The sequence below is a fragment of the Myripristis murdjan genome, chromosome 11 (genome assembly GCF_902150065.1).
Source record: "Myripristis murdjan chromosome 11, fMyrMur1.1, whole genome shotgun sequence".
NCBI lineage: Eukaryota > Metazoa > Chordata > Actinopteri > Holocentriformes > Holocentridae > Myripristis > Myripristis murdjan.
This window is the reverse complement of record NC_043990.1, coordinates 15,596,619-15,616,616: the sequence shown is the minus strand read 5'-3', so window position 1 is coordinate 15,616,616 and position 19,998 is coordinate 15,596,619. Positions and strand designations below refer to the sequence as shown.

The 19,998-nt window shown below is 40.8% G+C and overlaps 1 protein-coding gene across 1 annotated transcript in view; it reads right to left on the bottom strand.

Moving 5' to 3' along the window:
* Positions 1-19,998, bottom strand: part of csmd3b (CUB and Sushi multiple domains 3b) — a 409,385-nt gene that overhangs the window by 24,568 nt on the left and 364,819 nt on the right. The window contains exons 47-56 of the mRNA XM_030063400.1: positions 15,711-15,791; positions 15,247-15,360; positions 14,894-15,082; positions 14,459-14,617; positions 12,186-12,374; positions 10,648-10,833; positions 9,483-9,677; positions 7,973-8,146; positions 4,480-4,653; positions 250-435 (exon numbers count right to left, since the gene is read on the bottom strand). Of these exons, the coding sequence (XP_029919260.1) occupies positions 250-435; positions 4,480-4,653; positions 7,973-8,146; positions 9,483-9,677; positions 10,648-10,833; positions 12,186-12,374; positions 14,459-14,617; positions 14,894-15,082; positions 15,247-15,360; positions 15,711-15,791 (1,647 nt within the window). The remainder of the gene's footprint in view (positions 1-249; positions 436-4,479; positions 4,654-7,972; positions 8,147-9,482; positions 9,678-10,647; positions 10,834-12,185; positions 12,375-14,458; positions 14,618-14,893; positions 15,083-15,246; positions 15,361-15,710; positions 15,792-19,998) is intronic.

Genomic DNA, 19,998 nt, shown 5'->3' with positions numbered 1-19,998 from the left:
CAGGACATGAATTCCTTAAATTAAGGGCAAACAGGAACACGATGTTAGGAAAATGCTTGTAAAGAAAGCTGATAACTTTTTCTAGGCTGTCGTGAATAAGTTTAAAGGGAGAATAAAGGTGAAATGAAAGGGTGGGGGTAAATAAGGACAGGTGTTAATGGCCTTTAAGGTGGAAAAGCAGGTTATAGTGAAGAGCGAGGTGGTTTGGAGGGTTTGGGATAAATAAGGTTAGGGGTGAACAGACTTAACTTTTCTCCCCACCTTTACATGTTGGGGGCGGGTGGCTCCACTGGCGGTTGGCCTGGCACTGAGCGCGTGCGGGCCCCTCCATTTCGTAACCACGGTTACAAACAAAGCTGACCACATCGTTAAGGTTGAAGCCACTGCCCACTGTACGACCATATATGGGACTTCCTGGATGGCCGCAGCTGATGGCTACAGGGAGAGAATATGAATGATTGATAGATATAAGCACATGTATGTGGACTTTCATTGCATCACCAGTGAACAAACTTGATATTTCACATATTAAATTACAGTTACAAAAGTCAATGTCCTCCATTATTAATGAACTTTACAAGGTACACTGAAATAATTTTACTATTCATTGATTGACTAACAATGACTATTTATTATGATTTACATGTAATTGTCAAGTAAATTATTTTAGCTAGATGTAACTGTCTTTGCTGAACATCTGTATACTCTTAACAAGTAAACCTGCTTTACCAATTAATTTCATGAAGCCGCAACTGGCCAGTGATGCCATCTGGATGTGATTGTGTTTGATCAGTGATTGTGTTTTCATGAAAAAAAAAAATCGCTTCATTACCTTTTTTCTAATCAAATTCCATGACTGAGAATTCTCCTTGATAAAAAAGCCGTGCCGGATCTGAGCCAAAGAGTTTAGATTCCACATAGATTTCGACTGTTTAGAGCGCCACAGGAAGCTCAGATGCTTCTCAGATCTAAATGCCTGCACTAGATCCTAAATATTTATGAGAACATCAGTGGACCGAGAAGCCCCGTATTATTTCCTAGGTCTAACTGACGTCCTGATCAAGTGTCATCAATTTGGCAATGCTGCCATTTGCGATCATGACTATTAGTTTGTTTCACATGAGTGTCCTCAGCTTGCCATTGTTGATCATAGCTATTCATCCTGTTGCCGTCATTCATTGAGTCTACTTAAAAGTTGTGTTGTGTTTGTGTGTGTGTGTGTGTGTGTGTGTGTGTGTGTGTGTGCCCTGTCTCCTCACTTCCTCACTTTGCTGATGACAGGGTTTTGATGTTTGTGTAAACAGACACTTTAGAAACACTGCCAGTCTCTCTCGCATCTGTCTGTCTCTCTGTCTCTCCCTCAAAATCCACTGCTTTGCAGCAAGCAATGAGTGAGAAGAGAAGAGAAGAGAAGGGAAGAGAAGAGGCAGAAAGAAAAGATGAGGATAGGAGGGGAGGGAGGTGAGGAAAGAGAAGACAAAGGAGAACAGTTGAGGGGAGGAGAGAAAGAGATGAGGAGAGCAGGAGAGACAGGAGAGACAGGAGAGGTGAGATAAAGACGAGGGGATGGGAGAAGAGTGAAGCCAAGGTCTTTTTTCGGTTGATCAGTGAGAATCAGAAGAGTTTGTTTGTTTGCCTAAGATATAAATTTATCTGACACCGTCAGCATGCCCTGCAGCTATATATACACACATGTACACATTCACACCCACAAACACACACACAAACTAACAAAAGCACATAGGAGCGTGCATTCACACACACACACGCACACACACACACACACACACACACACACACACGCACGCACGCGTGCGCACACACACACAACACGCACACACACACACACCGCACATCGCACAGACATCGTACTCTCGTCATCATTCTGTGTTTGTGTCTCTAAACAAGAGCCTCTCATCTCTGTAATTACAGTATAATTTGGTTCCGAAATGATTTCCCTCAATAACTACTGCATGAATAACCTCAATAAAAACAGCAGAGCACAGAAACACACCCAGACGCACAGACAAACAGACACATGCAACATCCTAACAAAATAGGCACACGTATACATATATATCTACAAACACAGTCAGACACACATACGCACAAACATTCTGACTGACAAAAAAGTTGCCAAACATTTCTTTTTATTTTAGGTCACTGCCAAAAAGAGGTCACGAGAAAAAAAATGAATTCCCTCTATGTGCCTTCCAGTTAAGGCGTGTAAAGAGTACATCATCACCTTCATCCTCTGAGCGTGGTTTTAAATTAGTGAACAACCGGTCTGTCTTTTTTGGAAAAAAGCCCCAGTTGTTGGCTTGAGATGGCTCTCCTCCCCACCTTAACTGTGCCCAGTCGCTGCCTAAAAACACTCACAACGCTCACAGCAAGTGACCAATTTTAGAGGATTTTCACAGTAGCCTGGACACGTCAGAGCCTTCTGTTTTATCCTCAAGCCCAGCTATTTATCTCATCCAGACCATACTGGCAGTTAGGCCTTCTGGCCCTTTATATGGGACTGCTGGTGTGAATCTGCAGAACCTCAGGACTATTGTGTGAGTGCCTCCAGAGAGGGATGTTTCTCAAAATGTGAATGTCAAGCTGGCCGTTCTTAATATGAAATCACTCTCCAACAAAAGGTTTATTCTAAATTATTTTATTTTCTTTTTTATTATGATTTTTTTTTTCTCTTGACTGAAACTTGATTGGGGTTTATCAGCTTTCCCACACTAGTACCCATGGCGGAGGCGACTGTAGCTGTGCTAAAAAAAAAAAAAAAAAAAAAAAAAAAAAAACATTTTTTAAGATGGCCAAAATGTTGTAACTGAATTTTCTAGCTCTGAGGTGCTCATGTTTAAAATTATCTTTCCTGACCCTGTTATATGTGTTGTTATCCATCCACTGCACACACACGCGCGCGCACACACACACACACACACAGAAAACCTGAAGGCTAGCTTCCTGTTACTGTTCTCTGAATTCCTATTTCTATTGCACTGAACCAAAACAAAGTCTGCAGGTGAATTTTTCAGTGGAGCACTAGCTCATCTCACAGCCACGGGCAGACTCGCAATTTAATTGTTTCCCTTTGAGTCTATCCTGTCCTGCTATGGAGGACATTTTTCTCAATGAGCAACAAAGTACTATTTTTTTTAAAATATAATTTTTAGGTTGGTACTAGATATAATCAGCTCACATCTTTAGCAGACAATGCTTAAATACAAACAAACATCTTTCCTACGTCCAGACTATTTGCCTTTTTTTAAACAAAAAAAAATCAACAGCATGATAACCACATACATTAGACAATTAGACAATTAAGTACTAACTACTTACTAGTTATTAAACTTTCTTCTGTTAGCTACAATAACTCTGGTGCAGTTGTTTGTTCGAGTGTGAGCCTGTATGAAGTCAGATCATTTTTTGAATGGAAAAACATTCATCATGTGTCTCTAACTGACATCCATTGCCTCACTGTGGATTGTTGCACCAAATGCCAAATTCACTTCAGCATCTTGTGGGTATTCTGCTCATAGAATACATTATTGCCCCTTGCCCATCTGAAATCTAATTTCATAAATCGCAAATTGAAAATTTGATCTAATTTCCCCCTGTGGGAGATCAATAAAGGTACATCTTATCGTACCTTATCTTATCATATCTTATCTTGTCTTGTCTTGTCTTGTCTTATCTAAAAGCCCCTTTCTGCCCTCACTGGTGTAGTCCCAACCTGGTTTGCAAATATATATTGATTTCTAAATTTCAAAGTATGAATTAATTTGTCAACGCTGCAGGCAATATCTAAAATCTTTCAAATTCTAATGAAATTGGTGGGTTTATCATCAAAATATTTCAGCAAAAAAGACTTCTTGAAGAAAGTCTTTGTTTGGTGTCGAGCTGATAGCAGGATATTTAAAAACAGCCAAAATGTGTCCGCTGTCACTTTGTTATCATTTCATTTGTCATCTCTTTTGCTTGTAACTTCACTCCTATTCAAATTGAAATGATGTTTGAATTTCACATGAAAAGTCAAGTCAACTTTTCACTCTCCTGAAAATCTTATTTTTTTTTACAAAGTGGAAGAACTCAGAACTTTAGTTAATTGTTAACTGTGTGTGTGTGTGTGTGCATGTGCATCAGTGTGTTTCTGTGTGTGTGTGTGTGTGTGTGTATTTTCTTTTGCAGGTACTTTTCTATAGCACTAGTTGTCTTGGAGACAAGTCTGAATTTGAGTTTCAATTTGTTAGTTAATTTGATTTATTTGTTGGATTGAGTTCATTATGGTGTTAAAGATGCATCACACCAACACCATGTGACACTCTGATGAAGGCGCAAGTCAAACGCCGAAACATGTCAGGTAAATAAACCATACATGTCTGTGAAAAAAGAAAACATAAGAATTGAATTATTAGTTGAAGGCTGAATCTGTGTGTGTGTGTGTGTGTGTGTGTGTGTGTGTGTGTGTGTGTTTCTTACGTATACAGACAGGCAGCTGTCCAGACCACTGGTTGTCTTGGAGACAGATTCGGACCGATGAGCCAATTAGTCGGAAGCCGGGCAGACATTGGTATACGACCGTGTCACGGTAACCGAAGTTCTCTCCGATTACCTGACCATTCACAATGCCTTCTGGGATACCGCAGTGACCGGCTGAAAGACAGACAGAGAAAAGTAGGGGGCTCAGACAAAGGGCGCATTTGTCCAAATATCTGCCTCAGAACTAGCTGTAAAAGAAACATCTTGTTAACATCAAACCTTTGAATAGTTTTGACCCACTGTTGCACTTTGTCTCAGTGAGTGTTTTGGTGAGCACTGGCCTTTAACAAAACAACGTTCCAGTGAAGAACTGGCGTTATTAAGATAAGCATAGATTGGTATACGACTGTGTCACGTTAGCCGAAGTTCTCCCTGATTACCAGACCGTTCACAATGCCAAACAAGACTTTTTCCAGTGTTCAGTAGTGATATTACGGTTTAGACGTTGAGGTGTTTTGAATTATTGAAGAAATGTCTTGGAACCTGCTAGTGTCTGATGCCAGTTTGCCAATCATCTTTTGATTGTACTTGTACTAACTAGAGTAGGACATTCTTTGTTCAGCTGAGCTTTGCGTCTTGGATGCAGAAGCTGTTCAGTCTTGTAAAGTTGGTACATTCATACGCTGGTCATCCGACAGTGTGCTCTCCTCCCAGGGGTCTCCTCTCAGTTGGATGTGTCTGAAACACCTCCACAGGGAGGCGCCCTGGAGGCATTCTAATTAAATGCCCAAACCACTTCACTTGGGCAGAGGGGCAGTGGCTCCACTCAAGCTCCTCCTGAATACATGAGCTCCTCACCTTATCCCTAAGGGTGAGCCTGGTCACCTTGTAAAGGAAGCTCATTTCAGCCCTTTGAATCTGATCTCATTTTTTTGGTTACTACCCAAAGCTCATGACCACAGGTGAGGTTTGAATGTGGAATGACTGGTAAATCATGAGCTCTGCCTTCAGGCTCAGCTCCCACTTCACCACCTTGGCTTTCTGTTAAACTGGTTCCACCGTGCATGTTGTAAAATAAGGTTTATCTTTATGCACTGCAGTGAACATTGAACATTAGAATCTTATTTTAACCAAAGAATTGGTATTCCTTAGTCATTACCAGGGGTACAATGCCAAACAAACAAGCAAACAAAAAACAGGAAAATGTACCCCAATCTGGGAATCTTGCATTGCAAAATGTACTTTGGAGAGTGAAAATCCCCTTGGCCTTCCCTCAGGCAGTTTACTCTGACTATGTGGGGCATTTAAAATGTTAAACACCTGTTCAGTCTGTCTGTATCCGTATAAAAATGTGCAGTGGCAGCTTGAAAATCTTTTTATACACGACGCATGTGACTCGGGGCAAAGGAAATGTTCATGTGGGAGCACAAAAATATCCTACCTTCTCAAAATAGTACCTGTTTTGTTCCATCACATATTTGTAGAGAAAACCCCCATCCCATCGCCAATTTACAAATATGATAAAACAGATGGTCAACTACTCTAAATTGTGTCAAGCAACAGTTTCTCTGCTACTAAGGGACAGAGCCTGTTCCTTGCAGAAGGTAAAGAGGCATCTCACCTTCATATACATTTTTGAATTTTAGCAAAAGCCATCTCTTTTCACTTCCAGTGGATCAAACCAGGTGTGATAATGTGATCAAACAGGATTTATTTTAGCCTCTCTACTCTTGGACAAATTAAATCCCTCAGCTCTGATTTTCCAGAAGCTATTGCTTTTAAGATGCTGAAAAGACATTTTGTAGAATGGAAATATATTTATCTTCTTGGAAAAATTAGATTGACTCTTGATTTTATTTCAGAGATAAAACTTATAATCAGCCCATGTAGTGCCAATAAACATTTCACAGTCAGTCAGTTCCGTTCATTATCATGGGAAGAGAAAAGGTCGCCCCATATTGCCTTTGTTGTTTCCCATTGCAAATGAGGTGTTTGTTGGCTGCTGGACAGTGAAGGAAGAGTTAGAGAGGTGTGAGTTAGAGAAGCAGTGACCCAAGCTAACAATTTTCATCTAAATATTTCATTCCACTCTCCATCCTCACACATTTATCTCATATTTTAGCAGCAACTTGGGAAATACTTGAGGTGTAAGCTACACCCACCTAATGTAGCATGTTAAGTGTGTCCTTTCTCTGACTCTGGGTGCTAATATTGAGAAACTAATTTCATTTATACAGTAGGCCAACAATTCCACAGATTTTATAACACTTAACTTGACCTTTTCAACACTTTACATGACCTTATAACTGTGCAGTTATAAGATCTGATAATAAATCTATCTAAAGGACAATGGCAATGACACCATATTAGTCGATTTCATATGTGCAAGGCATGGCCTAGCGCCATGTAACATTTTGCATCACAAACTTTATCACACTGCCAGACTGTCATCCAAATATGAGGGATGCTTGTAACAGATGTAAACATTTCCCTGTGAAATTGATCCATATGTCCAAATTTTAACTAATTGACAGAGATATTCATATCTCTCTAAAACATCGAGTGTTGACACTGCTACTAATCACCTTACAGCGCTTTCTGAGTTCCCCTCAAGAGGAATGCACAAACTGAGTTGTCCTTTATGTCACTGTCAGTAAAACGATTAATACTTCCTAATCAAATCACGCCTACACTCCGCACTCTAAATAGATCAAGGATGTTTTGCATTGTAACAAAATATAAAAATCTGGGATGAACTGATCATGTAGGGGAAAGGGAAAAAATACACAGCATGTTTGACTTAGAAGAACAAACAGTAATAGCGCAAAAGATTTGCCTTGTTGTCTTGTCTGTTTTTGGATGATGAGAAAAGTTATAGAATGAAATTGCCTGTTTATAGCACAAAAAAAAAAAAAAAAAAAAAAAAAAAATGTCCCTCAGAATCGCGGCTCATCATCATCAATTAGCCCACTTAGTTCAGTCCGGGTTACGTTTCATTTAGTTTTTTCCTTATAAAATTCATCTCATATTTTCTCCAGCTTGTGAAGTATTTTGGGATGCACCGTTTCTAGTGCGGCATCATGGGGAAGTGATGGCATCATGTCATAACATCTGTTACCTCAGGCAGGTGCACTGACAGAAGAAAGGGACTGTTTTTTCTGTCTCATCCCAAAAAAAGAAAAGAAAAACATTGAAAATGAATTAACTGAGTGGGCAGAAACATGCTCTTGATAGCTGAGGAGACATTTCAAATATCTAATTTTGCTTGTGAGGTGGACAAGGCATGAGGTGAGCAGATGTGCAGGCACACAAGAGGCGTCTGGCATGTATGTGTTAAACCTGTCCTTATTGGACTGCCTTGAAAAGCCTCATTTCTCCAAGTCCCTCTCTCATGGTGTGTGTTTCAGCATGTGCTCATGTATGTAAATGTGTACTGCAACATGACATATACTTTCGATATTGTAGTACATCATTAGTACTGGTATACATTCACCTAAACACCGTGTTTCAGTTCCACTCCAAAGCCCAGATGACAGGCACTCTCTGACGGCTGACCCCACCAACATGAAACCAGCATCGCAGGTAAAGATGGCTGTAGCACCAAAGGTGGTCTGAGTACCGATCTTCTTCCCATTTGGGGGAATCGGTAGGTCGCCGCAGGATATTACTGAAACACACAGACACACACAGAACACATGCATCTGAAAACAACCAATTCTGCAGCAATTCACAGCAAGTTAAACTGCAGCAAGTGGAACTCATAGATTTCAATAACATGCCGCCAGTGTTGGCAAGGAGATTTCTCCCCTCACAAGTTCCGGGTGAAGAAAAATAACAGCATGAAATTTTCAAAATGTCAATTATTTGAAGAAAAACAAGATGCATTCAGAATGTCAAGAAATCCCCTAAAGAAAAATATGACTACAATTCAAAATGTCAAAGTTATTCTTTAAGGTTTGAGTAGGAATGGGAACACAAAATAACAGTGAAAAAGGAAACAAAAAAGCGAAGTTGGCAGAGGAAAAAAATAATCCAGTTTCCTCAGTCTGGCAGTGAGTCAGTAAACTATCTTAGACAAAAATAACATAATAAAAATAAAATTGCTACAAACAAAATAGAATAAGCAAAATTAATATCATTTCTATCATGAGAAAATGGCACGTTTGTGTAAAAAAAAAAAAAAAAATCAGCTCTTAATGGAGTATTGAATGTTGTTGAATGCTGCCATGTTGTCAAAGAAAGGATACATTTTCAAACTGGCACTATGAGGGTTATATGAGCGCAGTCTGCCATAAAACTAAACTGTTAGCAAATTCAGGGAGTTACCAGAATTCCTGCTCATTGATTCAGAGTGTCGCCATCTGGAAGTGCTACAAGAGCAGACTGCACTGTGGCCAAGGAGTCAGCGCGACTGAGACTACAAATTTTCACAACAGCAGAGACTGGTATCCATCTTACTGACTTTACCTGCCACAAAGCTAGAGGCCACCGCATAAATGGTCAAAATAAGTCTTTGTGAGGCTACAACTTGCCACATCATTTACATTTCCATACTTCTGAGAGGAGCTATTAGCTTAAACGTGTAACTGACAACAATTTAATGACACATTTCATCTTTCCCTCCCCCGATCTGTTATCCAGACTGTTCAAAAATCCCTCTGGTAGCTTTGACACGAGCCAACTTCTGAGAAAAATGGCCTCTGTGCATGATGCTCTCGAGGTAATTCTGTGGTACTCATGCCCTGCATGCTCACAAGTTTCCAATAACTCCAAGTTACATTAAATAATCCCAAGATTATGATTTGTACAGCAATAGGGGTTTGGTTTGCATTTAAACATAAAAATACAGTGTTCATTTATACAAGGGCCTATTATTTTGTAATTGATGAGTAGGTATCAAAGTAACCACACACTAAGTTCAAGACATAAGCGGGTACATTAGGATGTAAACATGCCGATGGCTGATTGATTGCTTTGTCACATCATATTTCACAGTAACTCACTCTGGCAGTGCGGTCTCTCATTTCTCCAGCTCCATATGCCATTGGCCAGGCACTGGATGTGGGCGGGGCCTAATCGGTAGTACCCCGGATCACAGGTGAACACGATACGGGTTCTGAACTCGTAGTGGGAACCATTAACAATCCTCCAACGCCCATGTTCCAGAGAAAATGAACCAATACTGGGACATACTACCACTGAAGAAAGAGAGAGAGAGACAAAACACATTGTTACTGAACAGAGCTCGGACCAAACATTTGTAGGAAAACAAAGAGGAAATAGGTTTTTCATACTACAACTTGAGTCATGGTGTCTATTTGTTAAGGGATCTCCTTATGTTTTCTCTCTTGAATGACTGTGCTCCTCAGATAACTGAAGATCCAGACGGGTTTCAGGGAATGTCAGTTCAAAGATGACAGCTGACCGACAGCCAGTGAACTCCCATCTCATCATCGCATCATGAGAAGTTATGAAGGGAAAAATGTCTTGATTTGTAGTTAATATGCAAACTTTACAAGTTACTTTGCTGCATCCCACACGAGTGAGCTCTAACCACTGAGGAAGCCAGTGTAACAAGCAAATTAATCATTCAGCTTCACCTAACTCCACCTGGCTGTCCTACACAGTATCTGCTTTTATGTGTGTCATGTCTTTCAACATGCACTCCCGATCAGCTATCATCAGCTTTAAAGTGTGCTCATTGAAGGCAATCACATCATAACATCCATCTGTTTTACAGTCACTGGCAAGGCCATTATACAATCATTTATAAATGCAGCTGTGACTTTTAATTAAATAATTTAAAATGGCCACCACCCACATGAAACCACTTTGTTTACTGTTACATAACCACATTACTGGTAGAAGATAAACATTAATGGCTTTTAATTATCAGTTGTGCAGTTGAGATATTATTTATTTATTTATTATTTAGCATTTGTGGTCTTTGTGCTGCCATTTTATTTTAATCACTGCACCATTTGATACAGTGTGTTAAAATCATCTGCAGGCATGGGATTCCAGTTACAGTCAAACTCACTGTAACTGCTTCCCAGCAATAGCATCGGTAAATATATCACAACTGGTGGTCTATCTCAATACAGAAAGTTTTCCAGTGCCACCCAGCCCTTGTTAGTGCATCTGTGCATAATTCTGTAGGTTACTAACCTGAACATCGTGGGATCTTATTGTGGTTGCTCCATGTTCCATCAGGCTGACAGATGGCTGAAGTTAGTTCTTTATTGGAGAGTCGGTAACCATCATTACAAAAATAGGAGACTCTTGTTCCCACAGAGTAATCGGCTGTTAAAACTCCACCATTTACTGGAGCCTTGGGAGCACCGCAAGACACGGCTAGGGAAGACAGACATACATAAGGTTAGGAAAACTACACAAGCATACACACACTCGCACACATGCACAAATACACACAAACAGAAATCCTAATGTGTAGAAATCAGCCATTAACACACCATCTTCTGCTTTGGTCACTGTGAAATAAACAGCTCGACATGGGGATACCTGCTGCTGATTTAAATAGAGGCAGGTCTCCTGTGTGTGTAAGTTATATGTCTGCTTCAGTGTATGTGGAGGGAGAGGCATGTTAGTGCAAGCTAATGCCATGCTATGTGCTAACGCAACAATGTATCTATTTGAGCACAGGTGTGCTGTAAACCAAAAACTACTCATTCGCTGACATGTATTGACAGAATCCAGTAAACCCTAGAATATATGACATTTGATGTCAAAATAACTGCAGAGCTCTACTGTGTACTGTGAAAAGTTTGGACTGCAGTCTCGAGTTGGTAGGAAGGAAAAGTAGACTACTTGCTCACAAAAGATATCAATCTTGCTGAACATTTTGCTCCAGAGTGATTTTAAATAGAGTGGCTTTTAGAACACCGCACAATGTTATTACACAGTGACGACAATCTGCCATATATCCTTCATTTGACTTTCTATCAATACCAGCCAGAAACAGCACAATCCTTTTGATTCATATGCAACAGGGGAGGCAACAGCAGATGGAACATCCAAATTTTATGAAATCCTGGAGGTGCATAATATAATCTGCACCAATACAAATATACGTATCACATACATATATCACATTGTAAACAGCTACACTGCACTTGTTTTTCTTCAAATAATTGACAACAACACATTAGGCATTTCATTAACTTAAAAGTTGCAGAAACCAACACTTGAACCAAATATAAATGACCAAATATTTTTGGAGGCTTTTTAGAGAGAAGACTGTGATTATTTTGGTTTCTATCAGGACAGATGACACTGGCAAAAATTTGGAAAGACTGGCATTCATCAAATCATGTCTGCAGATGACTCTTTGTCACAAGTTGATAATTTACCTTTCTAGCTTTCTCACAGATAGTGGCGAAGAGGAACTTAATATGGCTACTTTAATTATGTCTCCCTTAGCCATTATATTGGTGTAACATTAGCTACAACTCATGAAATGTTAACTAAATACCAGCTAACCTAATTTACATAGCTGAGGTTTTTATATATTTAAACATACATTTAGGTTAGTTTTAGTGGTGCTCAGGTAATATGGTAGCCAAAATGAGCCACAGCTAATATTTCTAAGTCCTGTTTAGATTCACACTCGTTTCAAGTTAGAAAATGTTTGCCTTCTATGACATACACATACACAAGCATGGACATACAGACACCCATAAACACACCTTGGCAGGCAGGTACAGGTGAGTCCCAGGCATGGATGCCAAGGGACGTGCGTCGACATGTTGCTGTGGCGTTGCCTAGGAGGCGGTATCCACGGTCACAAGCCCAGCGCACCACGCTGTTAACATGGCCGCCGCTCTGGGAGGAGATGGAGCCGTGTAGGGGGGAGTCAGGAGTGGAGCAGTACAGGGCTGCAGTGGAAGAGACAAAGAAAATGACAAACTTCAACATGAATTTGTAAAGTGGGTTTGAACAGAAACTAACAGGTTAACACTAAGCAATAAAACCTTACTACCACTGAGCTTTACTGAGTGGTCAGTAATCAGTGACTGTGGCTTGACAGGACATGTTTCTCACTATAACTAGTAAACTCCAGATGTTTCAGTGTCTCAAAACAATATCACCCAAAAGAGATCGAAGCTCATGTCTGCATGCATGTGTACACATCAATCAGTAACACTGGTAAGCTATTCAAAATCATTTTAGCAAGTATTACTGTCATTATGACCTGGCCTCATGACTTTTTGTGAAACAAGTACAACATCTTAAAGTGCAAATAATGTACCCTGTGAATGAAAAGTGAAAGAAATGTATTTCCCCACCTAAAAATAATTACATGTAGCCTGTCAAAACTCTAAACGAGCAGTAGTTTGACAATGAAACTGAGACAGAGCTAAATAAATTTATTTTCTGGAACTCATAATCCTAACATCATCCCAGGTTGTGTTAGTTGACTCTAATTTTAACCCTAATTTTAACCAAATGACATAAATGTTAGGTAACTGTGCTGGTCATTAATGTAAGTAATGTGAAAAAACAAGTTGAAGCTTAGTCAGAATGGACAGCTATTTTTTTGTTGGCCATAAATACAATCTATTTCAGAGTGACAGTAACAGGCATGAGAGAAAGTTGCATGTCCAACTGAAAGAACAATGCCATTGAAACACCGTTTGGGCAAGGCTTGATAGCGCTTTGGTTGGAATATTTATCACCACACTGATAATGGTGATTACACCTTGCCAGCACAACATAAAAGCTAAGTGTTTCAGCCAGGCATTTTATTTAAAAAAATGCCTATTACCAGCCAGTCGGTATCTATCTAATAAGCTATTGTATGAGTGCCAAATAAGCCAAATAATAAGCTGGTTCTCTCAGAAGACCCTTTTGATTTAACAATCAATGAATAGAGTTGGATGTCAGAAACTGCTTAAAATGCTGCCCACAAACTCATCAAAAGAATTGAACTTCTATGTTTAGTTTCATGAAGTAATTCTACATCCATTAGCATTAATCATTTTGCTTGGACAACACTGGCAACAGTGGGCATAAGAGAGGGACTATCGCTGCAAACGCTGCTGGTGGTTCAATCAAACCAGGAACATGCTGACTATGACTCCAGCATTGTCTCATTTTTCTACAGATTCATCACAGTGAATTTGTAGTAAGCCTCTCTTTTTCTCTCTCGCTCTCTTTCTCTCTCTCTGCTTTCAGTTGCTTTTTCTGCAGAAAGTTTCTTGGGCACTACAGCAGTCTGTAGCAGCTGACAACGGTCCTAGCCTCCATCTCAAATGTGTTCCACAGAAAGAAGCACTTTGTACATTGATTTTTATATGTCTCGTCATAAATAACTACTAAGGATTTCATTATATTCCTTGAATTATTGTGTAAAACAACAACTGGCTCATCATTAAAATGGGGCCAGTGATTGGTCAGGACCTGTCCCCAAATTTTTGATGTTGAACCTAACCTGGCATCTAGCCCCCGAACTTGAGATGCTCATGCCTTACAGAAGATCACTAAGGCTGTGCAGGGCACTTGCAGATGTGTATCTATGTGTATGTGTCTTAAATTGGTTGAATACAAACCAGGGCCTTGCTATAAACAATATATGTGCTCGTCAAATGTTCCTTGGATGAATAAAAGAAAAAAAAAAATGATGCAGAGACAGGGTGCACAGAAAAGACTGGTGGTGAGCCAAAGTCACTGATGAGTAAGATTTACCTTTCCAAATGTTACATATTCACCTGTTCTTTCCCCATAGATTTCAGCTAATAATTGATAGCATTTTTGCTTTTCTCCTCACAAACTACATATATCTCAGACAACATTTCCATATTTGGCATCCAAATTATATGCCTGTGAATACCATAGATGTTGGATAAACAACTCCTCTTTTACCTATAATGTCTCTTTTTTTCCTTTTGTCTCCCTGTCTCTTTATTTCCATGCATTATAACTGTATAAAGTAGTAGTAAAATAAAGTTGGGATACATACTTTGGTACTCACCAACATAGCGGATTTTGAAGCCTCGCTTATTGGTGCCGTGGTCTGAGGACCAGCGAACCAGAAACTGGTGACCAGACGTTGTGAGGTTGAACGGTGTTGGAAGGTCACCGCTCAGAGTGGCCAAAGTAGGACTGTTGGCTGTAGGACCTGAGAGATAATAAAGACAAAATGAAAGGGATGGGGGGAGGGGAGCAGAGAGAGAGAAAAAACAGGAGACAAAGAGAGTGAGACAGACACTATGAAAATGAAAATGTCGATTGTCTGTATTTTGTTGCTTTGATTTTTTTTCTTCCTTTAGCATGCCAATAATTTTACAGTTTCCCCACTGGGCTCATTAAAGTTTATACACCTTAGAGAATGAGTGTGTGTGTGTAGGTGTGCGTGTGTGTGTGCATGCATGTGTGTGTGCACGGGATGAGGTACCGTCAAATATCTCCAACACATCAAACTCTCTCTCGGTGTGGAAACTCTCAAAGGTAATGGTGACATTGTATCCTTTTTCTACCGTAACGCTCCAGGAACACATTTGTAGATTAGGGTAGCTGTCTGGCCAACCAGGACTCAGGATGACACCTGACGAATCATATCTCACGTCATGGGCAGGACATTGGACTAGGGGGAGAGAACAGATGGGAAAGTGATCAGCTTAAATTAGCAGAATAAATTGCTGTTTTTTTTTTTTTTTTTTTTTTAGTCAAGTATTTCAAAACTATTGTTTGAAAACAAAAGCACAATCACTTTATTTCTCTTCTGTATTAACACACTCAAACACACACCTTGGCACATTGGCGGTGGTCCGTCCATCTGCAGTCTTTCTCCTAGGCGACAGGTTAGAATCTCACTGCCAACCAATGAGAATCCAGGATGGCACCGGTACCTGATGATGTCACCTGGAGGGGCAGAGCAGCGGTTAGAGAGCTTTTGGTACTTTGGCAATAAGCCATTCACTGAAATTTAGTGTGTTATTAATTATTATTGCATTGTCAAGAATAAATGTAAAAAATCAGTGTATGACTAATCTTATCAGTGGTAAAGTCAGTATTTTAAAGGCAATTATGTCTTTATGGAATTGTATGGGATGACAGAATGATTGCTATGGCCAAATAAATACAGTACATTACTTGCCAACTGCAAAGAAGTATTTTAAGTAGGCAGTCAACAACTAGGAATTCACCTAAGTCTACACTTTTCAGTCTCCATTATTGTCAAAAGCATAGAGACAGACAGACTGATAACCCACCTATCTCCAGCTCTCCATCTTCCATCAGCATGTCAGCGTTGGCCACCTCTGGAGGAGGCTGGCACACTCTCAACTGGTAAGCTAGGAGCAGAGGAGAGGAGAGGGAGGAGAGGAGAGGGAGAGACGAGAACAGATCAATACATAAGGATATGATTGTGTGTGCAGAAAGTAAACCTAACCCGGGTAAATAAAGGAAAATGAAAGACTGGGCAGGTCTTCAAACAGAGAGGCTATACAAACTGCCAACAGGTCAGAGTCTCACAGTAACTGGCAAACAACCAAAGATTTCTAGATATCTGAATAAATAAACTGACAATATGTCAGTCCCACAAAGGGACTAGCCTACAACCAGGGATCTGATAACTGTGAAATTGTTAAATCTAACTTCCTGAGCTCCCCACATTAATGTCTAAGCTACCATTTGTCCACACCTGTAATGAAAGCCCCAGGAGCTGCAGTCAAAGGCTTTCGAAAACCAAATAGTTATATAACCTGTTTTCTATTTATTCCTTTTAATCTTTGTAGTTGCTGTTTAACTTCACTTTTTAAGTTCGGATGCTCAGGTCAGCAAAGCGTGGAATCAAAAAGAGACCGACTTCACAGATACAGCACTGCCTTGAATCATAAAAAGGGACCGACTTCACAGCTACTGAGCTGAAGGCTGTAATCAATATTACTGCATGACCATAGATCACTCACTAACAGAGGGAAGAGAGACGGGGAGGGAGCGGGAGAGAGAGACAGAGAGAGGGAGGGTGGGAGCCAGGGACGGAGGGAGACAGAGAGACAGACAGAGAGAGAGACAGTGTGAGAGAGAGAGGGAGGAAGGGAGGGAGAGAGACAGACAGAGACAAAATACAGACAGAGGCAGACAGAGAGGGGAGGACTGAGGGAGGGAGAGGGCTGAGGGCTATAAGTCAGGATTAAATTGACTATGAAAATGAGACCTGCCAATAATATCTGCTGCTCTCATGCATATCAAAGCCTTGTGGTCTGAGAGTGTGTGTGTGTGGTTGTGTGTGTATGTGTGTGTGTCTGTGTATGTGTGAGTGTGTGTCTGTGAAGAGGATCAGTGCGAGCAGTCATTGATCTCTCAGCTCCGAAACCTTGTTTTATAGCTAGTTCCACATTCACGTCACATCAGCTTTCAGAGTCCATATGTCTATGACATCCAACGCTGTATGGGACCCATCTGTCTATGGAAGCACGGGCACGGCTAGCCAAAATATTTGCTAGGTGCTACATAAACGGAAGGGCCATGACACAGATAAACATAACCAAACAGAGGATTGAAGCTTCCGTTGGGGGTTTATTCAGCAGCACTGTCAGTCAGAATTGTACTTTACCAGCCATTTCAGATGCAAACTGTGACATTTTGAATTTTAGTTGCAGCTGGCTGTGTTAATGGAAAATGCGAACAATACTAAGAGATTTTACTGTTGCCCCCCTGAGGCAGAGACATTCTCCCATTGGCAAGTAGCTCCTCCCTTTCCTGAACACACTGCACTGTGGGACAATAGTGTGCAGGAAAAGCACTCAAAATAGTCAGCGAATTGAGTGAGTAGTTCTTAATTAAAATGTGTTTTCATACTTTTAGAATATGAACACTACATACGCTACACTGCATACACTACATACTTAGAACTTAAGAGTGAGTATGTAGTATGCTTTCAGGACATGGCTTAAGTCATAGGCACTGCTGGATCAAACCAAAAATGGGCAGCAGTGGGCATTTACAAAAACACAGCAGCTGTCTGTCATGAGCTAACTCATCCAGTCAGACAAGCAAACCATGTGATGGTATGAGAGTGTCGAAGCTAAACAAGCAGCAGCACCTGTGATGGTGAAAGTGAGCAAGCTGATCACGAGCTTGTCAGTACACAATTCATGTCGTTTTGTCCAGGAAGTTTAGACCGCTTCAGCACATCACTAGTTTCTTCAAGACCGGCCGTTGTTTGATTTCGGTGCACTGTCCTTTCTGACTGTCATCATTCAACCTTGTCTCCTAAAAATCGTGTTCCCATGCAACTAAACTGCATCCATAATTACATTTAGGGGAAAACATATTTTTTGTTTTATGTTTGTTTCTGATGTATGAAAATACACTATATTACCAAAAGTATTCGCTCACCTGCCTTTACTCATACTATGAACTGAAGTGCCATCCCATTCCTAACCCATAGAGTTCAATATGATGTCGGTCCACCTTTTGCAGCTATTACAGCTTCAACTCTTCTGGGAAGACTGTCCACAAGGTTGAGGAGAGTGTTTATAGGAATTTTTGACCATTCTTCCAAAAGCGCATTGGTGAGGTCACACACTGATGTTGGTCGAGAAGGCCTGGCTCTCAGTCTCCGCTCTAATTCATCCCAAAGGTGTTCTATCGGGTTCAGGTCAGGACTCTGTGCAGGCCAGTCAAGTTCATCCACACCAGACTCTGTCATCCATGTCTTTATGGACCTTGCTTTGTGCACTGGTGCACAGTCATGTTGGAAGAGGAAGGGGCCTGCTCCAAACTGTTCCCACAAGGTTGGGAGCATGGAATTGTCCAAAATGTTTTGGTATCCTGAAGCATTCAAAGTTCCTTTCACTGGAACTAAGGGGCCAAGCCCAGCTCCTGAAAAACAACCCCACACCATAATTCCTCCTCCACCAAATTTCACAGTCGGCACAATGCAGTCTGAAATGTACCGTTCTCCTGGCAACCTCCAAACCCAGACTCGTCCATCAGATTGCCAGATGGAAAAGCGTGATTCATCACTCCAGAGAACGCGTCTCCACTGCTCTAGAGGCCAGTGGCGGTGTGCTTTACACCATTGCATCCGACGCTTTGCATTGCACTTGGTGATGTGTGGCTTGGCTGCAGCTGCTCGGCCATGGAAACCCATTCCATGAAGCTCTCTGCGTACTGTACTTGGGCTAATCTGAAGGTCACATGAAGTTTGTAGCTCTGTAGCAATTGACTGTGCAGAAAGTCGGCGACCTCTTTGCACTATGCGCTTCAGCATCCGCTGACCCCTCTCCGTCACTTTACGTGGCCTACCACTTGGTGGCTGAGTTGCTGTTGTTCCCAAACGCTTCCATTTTGTTATAATAGAGCTGACAGTTGACTGTGGAATATTTAGGAGCGAGGAAATTTCACGACTGGATTTGTTGCACAGGTGGCATCCTATGACAGTTCCACGCTGGAATTCACTGAGCTCCTGAGAGCGGCCCATTCTTTCACAAATGTCTTGTTTCACAGTCTGCATGCCTGAGTGCTTGATTTTATACACCTGTGGCCAGGCCAAGTGATTAGGACACCTGATTCTGATCATTTGAATGGGTGAGCGAATACTTTTGGTAATATAGTGTATGTTCCTAATCAACATATCTTTATCATGGAGGGTGGCATTTTAGCCAGTTTCATTACCTTTAGCCACCAAAACTACCTAGTTGAGGTTAGGGAAAGATGAGGATTAGACATAAAAAACAACAAGCTTCGGTAATGCAACTTAATATGAATTAATCCGCGACAAAATATATTCCACTAAAAATGTAATTGAGAATGCAGTTTAGTTGTGTGAGAGTATCATTTGTAGGAGACAGGGCGCCGTCATTACCGAAACCATGATTGTAATTCTTCATGGACACAAAGTTACGGCTCTTTAGGCATTTTCTAATGGCACTCCTGTTGGTAATCACCCATTCTCGCTGATTCAATGTGTGACTGAGGAACTGCAGTACACCGTAAGTACTGATGAAAGGACAAACTATCGAAGTGGGCATCCTACTCACTTTGTGCATTAGAGCACACCCCATGTGATCATTACATTGTGGGCTGGAATTACACTTTCTACCTACTGTTGCATAGCAGCTTCTCTGTCACTCTCACACATCTTTCTTGTTACTCTGTATACTGTCTAATAAGGCAGAGATGACAAAGTAATGTTAACAACCGTTGCTGTACATGTCACCCTCTCATCCATCATCCCTGTCACTCCTCACTGTGCATTCACCAATAAAGCAGAGATTGGAAATAATCTTGAAAACATCAGATGGTTCTGTCCCTGTGTGAGTGTGACAGCTGACAGTTAAAACCTGCCAACAGAAATTCATTAGCGACGTGTCATCTGTCTGAAAAAGGAAGGGCTGCTCTCTCAAAAAGCAACTTGACATGTTTTCACTAAACAGCACTGAGCAGAAACTCTGAGAAAGAAACAGGTGAGAGGAGCTTCATGGAAGAGAGAAAAGGTGGTTAGAAGACACGAAAATTAATGAAAAATCATTTAAGCATTAGCTATTAGGC